The sequence below is a fragment of the Sinocyclocheilus anshuiensis genome, unplaced genomic scaffold (genome assembly GCF_001515605.1).
Source record: "Sinocyclocheilus anshuiensis isolate Anshui unplaced genomic scaffold, SAMN03320099.WGS_v1.1 scaffold339, whole genome shotgun sequence".
In the NCBI taxonomy this organism is placed as follows: Eukaryota; Metazoa; Chordata; class Actinopteri; order Cypriniformes; family Cyprinidae; genus Sinocyclocheilus; species Sinocyclocheilus anshuiensis.
Genome location: NW_015552548.1, coordinates 217994 through 229424, shown reverse-complemented (window position 1 = coordinate 229424; position 11431 = coordinate 217994). Strand labels below are relative to the sequence as shown.

General features: G+C 35.2%; 2 protein-coding genes across 2 annotated transcripts in view; both read right to left on the bottom strand.

Moving 5' to 3' along the window:
- Positions 1-11431, bottom strand: part of LOC107664289 (rho guanine nucleotide exchange factor 12-like) — an 85246-nt gene that overhangs the window by 61573 nt on the left and 12242 nt on the right. The window lies entirely within an intron of this gene.
- LOC107664299 (uncharacterized) lies at positions 1008-2107 on the bottom strand. The gene is made up of 2 exons (XM_016454824.1): positions 1442-2107; positions 1008-1196 (listed from the first exon to the last, which is right to left on the bottom strand). Exons 1-2 carry the CDS (start codon positions 2049-2051, stop codon positions 1189-1191), a joined length of 618 nt encoding a protein of 205 aa, XP_016310310.1. The 5' UTR covers positions 2052-2107; the 3' UTR covers positions 1008-1188.

The window sequence follows — 11431 nt, the reverse complement described above, 5'->3', positions numbered from 1 at the left end:
TATATATATATATATATATATATATATACACACACATACATACACATACTGTATATAAAATGTAAACAAATATTGGTAGAATGGTCTGATGAATACTGTACATATTTTTACAAGCTCCAACTTTTGGTATATCCCTGAGTTATATGCAATATAAGATTCAGGATCTCGGAGCAAAAAACAACTGTGATTGGTTGTTTTTTCATGTTAGCCATAGCCAGACAGCTACTTCCTGTTTGAGTGGGCGGAACTTGGTCAGAAAGCTGTAAAGTAAATGAGACTTCAAAGATAATTAATAGTCTGGGTATGCAACACTATTCAATCACTTAAATGAAAGTGATTCTGAGGTTGGGTGACTTCAAGGTATTGAAAACTGAGTTAATATGAAAAGCCCTCTTTTGATTCTGCTCTGAAGAAGCTCAAATGATTATACAATTTCACTAACTTCCAATGGGCAAGAGAAAGTCTAACAGACATGATACTGACTGCAAGCTATCCATGGTAGAGATTTCATCTTCTTCAACCCATTTAACGGTCACCCTTTCTGTGTTTTGGCAAAGATAACTGAACAAATCTTTAGGTGTTTGAAGATATCCACCTCCAAGGACATACTTGTCAGCCTTGCGCTTGAGAGCTCCGCCTACTCTATCAGGAGCCCCCTTGCCATGTGACCTCTCAGAAAAGTTCCAGGTGACCATTTTGAAACCCCAAGAGTATGGAATGCTGCTAAGTAGAAAGCAGTTTGCACGATTACGATACTGGGTTGCAGGACCATCACTTAGGATGTGGAGTGTATCAATTTCATGATCACTCTTGGCCTTAAAGTCCTCTATAACTGGCTTGATGTGAGCCCACACTGCCCTTTCATCATGTCTCAGAGACTGTGATACAGTTGCATAGCTCTGGGACCCACCACTACCATAGGCCACCCCTGTGTGTAGAGTTGCTTGTTGCCTGTTGCCTCCAAAGTGAAAGGCTTGAATTTCAGTGTTAAGCTTGGAAGCATAGTTTTCACTGAAATCAATATGAAGGACCGTTTCATTGTCTTGCAAGTTCTCTTTGAGATGTCTCAACTCTCTAACTTGATGAATCCAGTTGTAGTGATGACTAGCCAGTTCCTCAAGGTCTTTCTGGAACACTCCTAGCAGTTCTCCAATTGATCCCGCTTTGGTTCTTTTAACCCAGTTCTTGTCATTTTTTTCTCCGACTGTAATAGGCTCTCTCTGCCACTGTTCCCATGTGACCCTCTCATCAGGATTATGCCCTCTGAACTTAACCTCCTCAAAACAGCATTCTGTGCATTGCCGCCTCATGCACAAGTCATTATCTGTGCTGCAGCATATGGATGACAGCAGTGTCGAAAGACTTTTTGTTGTGATTAGTCCTCTTTTTGAAAGAGTTGCAATCAGAAGCCTCATGTTTTCATTTTGATGGCATGCACAGGTGTTGCGATCGCATGATTTTGGTTGAGTGATGTAGAATGGTTTGTATCTGGTGAACTGCCTGTAAGACATTCTGTGCAATTTATCACTCTTATCATTGAAGACTTTGTGAAGGTCTTGAAGTGTGCTTGTAAGGATCCTTCTTTGTTTCTTATCTTTTCTTCCAATTGTGTCCTTTTTTCCAGGAAGCAAAATGCTGTTCTCATCCAATTGCAGAAAAGCCTCAACCCTTTTTTTTCTCTCACTGGACAATTTTTTAGCTGCTCGGGAGTGAAACTTCTCACTAATAGTGCGAGCAGGCTTTTGCTCTATTTTCCGTTCACATTTTTTCCTGTATCTTTCTGCTTTGGAGTGTTCTTCTTTCAGTTTTTTCATAAGTTCCTGATTTTGCCTTTTAACTTTCTTAAGTTGTTTCCTCAGATTATCATTCTGAACTATCAACTTGCTTGGGATGGACACTTCAGACACCTGTAGATTCTCAGGGGGGCATTCAGGAGGAGATTTGGTAAAGGAATGTGACTGGACAGAAGGCTCTGGTGTGCTGTTGTTTGTTGGTGCCACAGCGTTATCTTCATTCAGTGATGCTTCAAGAGATGGAGGGGTCAGGTTCATAATGGCATTCACTTCTTTTTTTCTTTTTCTGTATTTCTTTTGTGCTTCTCTCCACATCTCTCTCATGGGTTAAACAAATCAATTTTGCTTGGTTGGAACAGCAGCTACGCTAATTATGTCTCTATTTGTTTCTCTGTTTTTGGCACGGGATTAACATCCCGTGGTAACTAGGATTTACACAAGCTTCAGTCTGGATCCAGAACACCTGAGAAGAGATGATGCCAACCCCTCAGAGGACCTCAGATGATGCCAACCCTGAAACAACATACAGAACTTCCACATTTTGCTATAAGTTTGATAGCATCATAGAGTAATTGCTGTTAATAGTGTTCATCGTCTGTTTGATTACGTCTTTAATTGATTTTTCCGTACATTTCTGCCATATGTACATTAACTGACAGTCACCACTGATAAGCTACCACTAAATATTGTAGAAACTTAATTTGCTGTAAAGTTGCTTTGCAATGATCTGTATCGTGAAAAGCGCTGTACAAATAAACTTGAATTGAATTGAATTGAATTGACTGTTTATGAATGCAGATATGCGTTCATGGCAGTTGTGTGGGAGTTGAATTGTGATTAAAAGGAGATTCCAGTTCATTTTCTATCTAGTTCCTTTGTTGCCATTGTCAACAACACATGCAAATGCTGCGGTCCGTGACTATAACACATCTTTAAAACAATATCAAAGATATTTTAAATAAACTCAGTGGACGGCTCATGGAGGCAGAAGCTGAGATAATATTTTCATGAAACTCTTCATGAACCTCTGACTGCAGAAAACTCATTTTCATCCATGTTGACAGTGTAAAGACAGACACAAGCATGATGCTGAAAATGGAGCAGCACTTTAACATTCTTACAGTTTTAAACTGTAAGAATTATTCAATTAAAGTCTTAAGAGGTCCAGTTCTCAGCCAAGGTCTGAAAATAACTTTCAAAAACAACCGACTCAATATCCTGTATGGCTATGTAATGAAATCAGGGACTTAAAATCACAAAGGGTGAAAAATATGACACAATAACAGATCTGAGGAAGTGAGAATGTATAAGAACAGGCTTCAAGCAAACATTTGAATTTAAGTATTAATATTTTATCATATTTAATAATAATCAATATTTATACTTAATGATTAATAAAATAAAAAATAATCATCATCATCAAAAAACTAAGCAGAGACAGGTCTTTGATTAAAGAAATATATTACAAAATAAATTACAAATAGGACAATTTAATAAAATTGGGGGGGGGGTTAAGTATCACATAGATATAACAATAAAATAATATGTATAATAACTTGCATAATTACATAACTAATATTTTTATAATAAAACTCATATTAGGGTTTTTTCTTATTTAGCTTTATGTTAAGTTGTGTTAACTATAGTTAACATGCAGATAGACTTGTGCTGGTATTCGGTAATGTGATATATCACGGTAATGAATATGCACGATATTGTTATCGTGGGCACTTCTAAATACTGTGAATAATTATATATTACAAATTATTCCGAATTTTGAATGCATTTTAAGAATACTTTTCCCATCAACTGGTCAAAATGCACAACGTGTATGCTGTTTGAAAGACGCGTGCGCACTCTGACGTAAACAAGCGCGGACGAGAAGCACATGGCGGAACATGTGAGAATACCGTATACCGTGATAAAATCATTAGCAATTAATCGCAACATGAAAATTTGATACCGGCATATCCCTACATGCAGATTAGTGTTGTTATTTACTGTATACAGTGTAGATATTTATATCTTCAAGAAACTACATATTTGAGAAAAAATCTGCATCACAACGCCTTCAGTTGTCCAGAAGCAGGATTGTGAGGCTCACTAGCCACTATTGTAGTCAAACACTTTGAATTTGCACGAATCATGTAGGTAACCTAATTTTCTTTTAAAAACAGCGAATTTTGACAAAATACGAGCCGTTTGCAACCCTGTTAAATAGCCCATGCACAATTCAGAAAAATTCACGTTAATATCAATAGCACATTGTAAAAAAATAAAAAAATAAAAATAAAAATGCTGCTGCAATTAATTACAACAACTTATAATTTGTTGAGATAACTTAGATAAACTAAACTTTAGTTTTAGTTTATATTTGATACAGATTTACAAATAATTAATTTAATATAATTCAGATCTGTTTTATTTGTACTGGTTGCACTGGTTTTACTTGTACTGGTCACATTGTCGAAATCTGCGAATGGCTTACTTATAAATGCAGGGCTTAAAGTTCTCCGGCACAGTGCCGGATCTACGGTGTGCGGCGTTTGGCTGCGAGACAGTCATCCTACATTTAAAAACTCCTACATTTAAAAACACTTGTTGATATCACGTTCGAGTTCATGAGTTCGCCTACCAATGTATGAGAGGAACACAGCTTTCACTCTCAACCAAACTAACATTACTAGCTAATCAGAAGTTTTTGCTCTTATAAACACGAGACGCGCATAACAGTATCCAATTGCTGAGTCGCAGCTGATGAATGGAAAAGAAGCCTGGGTCTCGAGCGCGACACATTGAAAAAGCTGCGAGGCGCAATGGTCAAAGACTTCCATCTAGTGTCATATTTACATAGAAAAGCTATTTAAAAAGCAGCGGAGCTTTGTAAACAGCTCAGAGTAATCACGTCATCTCCATAAGAATGATATGATTGCCAGAATGCATTTACCTGTATTTTTGAAAAGGTCCTGTTCACACATGATCTCTTAATGGTAATTTACCAGTAAAGACTATATGTGTGAAAAGTGCTAAACTCTTCCTCTGCATATGCTGTGAATTTGGGTTGCTTAACGTTCATCTGGGGAAACTCACTTAATTTGTAACGTAAATCATTTAAACCTATGCCAACACAGGAGAATACATCAACATATTTCTAAGTATGCAATGTATTGTACAACGCGATTTCAAAATAAACGTTTCTGACTTTGCATGTGGCCAAATATTAAAATTAAATGGATTTAAACGTCGTTGAAATTCTTGAAACATCACCAAGTCGTTAGCGCCCTCTGCAGGTATTTGTTAGAATATAGGCATATTACATTATGTATTTAATAAAGTGTTGTTCCATAAAACCATGTACTTGGTTTTGATACTTTATTTGAGGCCAATTATTATTGCCTCATCGTTACTTTATATATAAATAGTACTTAAATAATACTTTATATATAAATATTAAAGCCTGTTTTTCACTTAGTTCTATTTGTATAGAACTAAAAAACATCAGATTACTCACTTGTCAAAATAATCAGTAGATTACTTGATTAGCAAAATAATCATTAGTTAAGCCCTAGATTAGTTAAGACATTTCAAAATATAATTTTTAAAGTTTTTACAATTTATTAAAGTATTAAAACATTGTCTCGTTCTAGTGAACCAAGTATCTGCATTTCGTCTCACCTTGTGAGCTAAGTGTATTGTCACACCCCTAGTGTCTGTGAGCATGATAAAACTCACAATTTTCCAAGTGTCTGATATAGCTTTCATTCTTTAGGTCAATCATATATTCAGAGTAATCACGTCATCTCCATAAGAATGATATGATTGCCAGAATGCATTTACCTGTATTTTTTAAAAGGTCCTGTTCACACATGATCTCTTAATGGTAATTTATCAGTAAAGACTGTATGTGTGAAAGGGGCTAAACTCTTCCTCTGCATGTGCGGTGAGTTTGGGTTGCTTAACGTTCATCTGGGAAAACTCACTTGATTTGTTAATTATTTAAACCTATGCCAACACAGGAGAATACAACATATTTCTAAATATGCGATTTATTGTACATTGTGATTTCAAAATAAACGTTTCTGACTTTGCATGTGGCCAAATATTAAAATTAAATGGATTTAAACGTCGTTGAAATTCTTGAAACATCACCAAGTCGTTAGCGCCCTCTGCAGGTATTTGTTAGAATATAGGCATATTACATTATGTATTTAATAAAGTGTTGTTCCATAAAACCATGTACTTGGTTTTGATACTTTATTTGAGGCCAATTATTATTGCCTCATCGTTACTTTATATATAAATAGTACTTAAATAATACTTTATATATAAATATTAAAGCCTGTTTTTCACTTAGTTCTATTTGTATAGAACTAAAAAACATCAGATTACTCACTTGTCAAAATAATCAGTAGATTACTTGATTAGCAAAATAATCATTAGTTAAGCCCTAGATTAGTTAAGACATTTCAAAATACAACTGCATTGTTTTACTTTTTGTGATTAAAAGACAAATATTTTGTCATTTGGAAATTTCTTAAAGTATTAAAACATTGTCTCGTTCTAGTGAACCAAGTATCTGCATTTCGTCTCACCTTGTGAGCTAAGTGTATTGTCACACCCCTAGTGTCTGTGAGCATGATAAAACTCACAATTTTCCAAGTGTCTGATATAGCTTTCATTCTTTAGGTCAATCATATATTCATGAAAAAAAAAATCAGTTTGAATAAGGAAAGCAATAACTTTGCCATAGTATCCTTTCAAATGTTAAAGTTGCCACAGTCATTGCATTCTTTGCATGTGCTGCACTTTATTTGTACCATTTTGTTTTATTAGTTTGTTTATTAGAATTTGAAAGATAATAACAATATTGATTGATAAGTGAGATCTGATTTTAGTCCTTGAAAACCAAAAAAGTCCTTGAAAGTCCTGGAATTGTATTTTGCAGTATCTGTAAGAACCCTGTTTAAGTTACCAGTTCTTGGACCATTTTAATGTTTTTGCTGTTGTTAATTGAACTGAACTTTGTATTTTTCCTATTTTATATTAATTTCCTAGTATTTAATTTACCATTATTTCTTTTGAACAAAACAATTTCAGAAATTTCATGTTTTAGACTGTAGGTCATCTTGTACCCTGTCAAGGACAAAGCTAACCAGCAAAACTTGATATCAAAAGCATCCTAAATGTTACACGTGTTAGCACCATATTGTAATGAGTAAACTTTCTTGGTATTGCGGTTTCAAATATCCCTCCATAATCTGTAGTCTGAGCCTGTCAAGGGCTAATGGCAATGGCAGATAGGTTACTAGTTAGTTTCAAGGAAAATCCTTTTCAAATAATGTTCTTTTTTTGTTTGCCAAATAACCCTGTGTATGTGTCCGACTCCGCAACCCCCAGAAAAAATTTCAGGCTCAGGATTTTTTTTTGCTTTAAACCCTGTAAATGACGCTGCATATTAAACTGCGTACAGCATTTTAACATATTTTAACATAAAAAAATGTGCAAGCGTAATGGCAGGTCAGGGGTCAAGGGTCAAAGAATCTGGAGGAACACAAGCCGAGGCAAACAGCTGACTCACCAGCAGCTGAACTGAGCTCCCCATCGGCTGCATAGCAGTGCAGTCCCAGACATGAGATTCTGCCTCCAGACAACAACATTCCTACACCAATCACAAACTCACTTTACTCACACAATTCCTTGCTTTAATCATTTTAAGAACGAGTGCAAAAAGGCTCCGGGGCTCCAAACAAACATGATTTACACTTCAGAAGATACAGTCCGGTCACAGTGGTGTGAGAAAGATTTATAATGTTGCGTGAGGGTAGAAAGCACAGCTTTCATGACAGATGTGGCGGTTTCCTCAGCTCAATACCTTCAGGCCTCAATCAACTCCTTAATTGACAGTGTACATGCAAGAAACATGCTTGACATGAGTCGAGACTTGCTCTGTGTGCCACTCATTAGAGAGCTCTTAAGCGGCTTGTGATACATTATGGTTAGAACTGTATGTCTGCCCCCTGGCTACTGTTACTCATTGAAACTAATGACGCATATAGTAAAGTATGTTAAGACAATATTATATTATAATCATTACAGGCAAGTAAATAATTGAGCCCAGATGTTAAAATAGTTAAAAGAATTTCTAAAGACCCAAAAGCTGGTTGTTCAGCTTTTTATAACTGAAAGGCATCAGTGTCATTGGAGCATTTTAAAATATGCAGAAACAATCACGCAAATCTATGCACAATCAGCTTGTAACACTCCAAAGAGAAAGGAAAACTTGAAATCGCATCATATGACCCCTTTAACATGTTTATGAATTTTTATGTTATTCAGTATACATTAATATGCATTTGATCTTAAATGGATTTAAAGGAACCAAGTAAATTCTTGTTGCCAAACAGATTCAAAAAGTTTTGAAACCAAAAAAGTTAAAAGAAATATAAATACAAATTTAAGTTAAAAAAAATTAATTTACAAAAAAATAATAATAAAAAGCATGGTTTCCACACTGTCAAAATGACCTGAAGGAAGAGTGTTTATGTGGACAAAACAAACAAAAATATTACCATCATTATGGAAAAATAAATACATTACTACATTTTAACTAAAATCTTTCAAAAACACGTAAAATGCCAAAAGGAGAACTTTTTTTTTTATTATTGTTGAGGAGAACGAGAGCTTTGATTGTTAAATCTGTGTTTGCCATTAAAACAGACAGTACAACACTGCCATTAAAACAGGCAAAAGAACAAATTCACAGAAGTGAATGAAACCTATTTGTTACTTGTTAATAGTGGTCGACCGATATTGTTTTTTTGACAGCCGATGCCGATATCTTGGAAAGCAGGGTGGCCGATATAATTTTATTTATTTTAATTCATATTTAAGAAATTTGAAATCATTTGAAAATTGATTAATAAATAAATGTGTTAAATAAGCATACTTATACTTTAGATGACAAAGTATTTTTCACAAATAAATAAATATTTAATAAAAATATAATTAAAAAGTAAGTAAACACTGTAACCAACAGGGCACTCAGTATTCTGGGAAGTTTGTGTGCATTGGGAATCATATTTTTTCAAATAAAGCCAAGGTAACACTCATTTTACATACAACACGCAGTGAAAATGACATTAATATGACAGTGGGCAAATGCATAAAGCGCAGCATAATTTAAAATCATGAGTTTAAAGTTTTCGATCACGCGTCTCAGTGAAGCTGAACTCTCCTCCTGTCTGCATTCAATTCACATGGACCGACCGTCACGCAGAGTACACGCGATCATGCAGGTCACATGCACACTTCACAAGATCTACTTTGTATACATTTTAATTTCCTTTCTATCTGATTATTAGGCAGACTTCTATCCGTATTAGACAGAACTGTTAACGATGACGGCGAACAAGAGGAAGAATGTGAGCACTGTGTGTTCAGGCACTGCCGCTCTCAGCGCCGTCAAAATAAAAGCCTCGAACGCATCAGCCAAACAGGAAACGTATCGGCCAATGCCGATATTTAAAAAATGCCAAATATCAGCCGATATATCGGCCTTGGCGATATATCGGTCGACCACTACTTGTTACCGAAGTTATTTTTCCAAACAATACTAAATATACTATAAATCAGTGTTATTTTATTATTTATATATGATTATAGTATTTATTAATATTTCGAATTACCTTTTATTTTATATTTTCAGTCTTCATTTTAATTTTAGTTTAGGTTTTAGTAATTTTATGGGTTTTGTCATTTTATCAACTTTTTGATAAAATATAAATATTAGTGATGAAATGAGAAAGACGAGAGAGAGAGAGAGAGAGAGAGAGAGACATCCTCTCTGGCTCTGTCACAGCAGTGTTGCTGACTGTCAGTGTCTGTTGTCTGGCAGTAGTGTGTGGGATTCCCCACATCATCTCACAGATCAATATTTCAAGCATGCTCCAATTACACCAACTCAATTAGATCTGTCTCAACCCTACTGAACCATATGGTTCATTTAACCAAATGGATAAACCAACCATTGAGCTTCCAGCAGGGAAATAATTTGATACCAGTAACCAGACGGACAAAGAGCTCAATACAACATTTAGTGCCAATCCAAACAACAGTCTACAGAGCCAGAAATCCATACCAACTCTACAATAGACATATTAATACTGCAGAAGAGAAAATTATTAATCTCATAAAGCATGCCAAGAACATGTCTTAATCAAATCAAAAGAACAAACAACATAATCAAAATCAAAAGAAAGAAATGAGAAATTATGTGTAGCTTACAGGAAAAAATCAAGCCAAATAAGATTTTTACAAACCTAACTTTCCAATCATCACATTTCTCCCTCCAATTTTCATTATGAAACGCGAAAAAATGCTATAACTAAAAAAGAAATGACTGAAAATGTTCTATTTCCGTAATGAGAATCACCACTGAGAATGATGGGAATTACTGGATGAAAATTACAATGCAATGTAAAATAAATAAATAAATAGTTATACAAATGGGCTTTATTTTCTTTATAAAACAAAAAATATAATATTTTAATATAATAGCTTGTTTTTTATTTGATTTAGAGTGATGTATATACATAATATCTGATCTAATAACTGATTTTAAAAAACACCCACTGAAATTGTCTGACAAAGGCAGAAACTGAAATGCTTTTGAACTTCTCCAGCATCTCAGGGTACACAGTAAGTGAAAGTCCGGTGGCTGTACGCTCACAGCTAGCACAGCTCAACAGAGACTGCACTGGAGAGCACTCGTTAGATTCATGGTAAACACACAAAGGACATAATTCTTTACTAGCTACTACACTCCAAAACATCAGATGGCTGCTGTCTCTTTTAGTGTCGAGATCAGCATGACATGTTTTCCTGGCATTGTCAGCATAAGAACTGTGTTTTAAGAGTTGTAGGACTGAAGAGAACAGATTTTGGAAGTAGTCATAGAAGCATGTTTTATGACTCTGAATACCTGAGTCTTGCTGCGATATGACCATTCGAACAAAGAGTGAACAAGGGCTCCAGTTTCCCACAGTGGTAAATTAAATTTGTACGATTGTTATGTTGGTTGGTGGTGGGGAGATTTAAATGCAAAAGCTGTGAGGTTTGGACTTGCCATCCAAAGAATAGGAAAAAATGAAGATATTTCCAAAACTCAGAGAGACCTCTGGAACTATTGAAAGCAGTCATATTGTTTGTGAGAATTCCCAAAAACGATCTCTATTCTGGCCAGAATTCTCAGAAACACTGAGAGCCAGAAGTGCTCTGAAAGTCTCTGCACCCCGCTCTATTTATAGCAACTTGATTACGGAAAAAAAAAACAAAAAAAAAAAACACAACAATACTCTCATGTCTTGAATGCCAAAAAGACCAGAAAATTCCTGAGGGGTGATTCAAGCGCTGGCCTTTCACAGCCTGGTGCTAGAGTCATATGCTTTTATCTACTCAAGTCTAAAACTATCTGTTACAACACACCCTTTTACAACTAATTTGAGAAAACTAGTATCACACATCTACTAACAAATAAACTAATCCTAAAACACATCCTTGCTTTCTCAAAACAGCTCAGCTCCAAAACCTAGAGAGCTGCCTAGGTAGACAGCATATACATTTTTGACAGTGTGAACAGC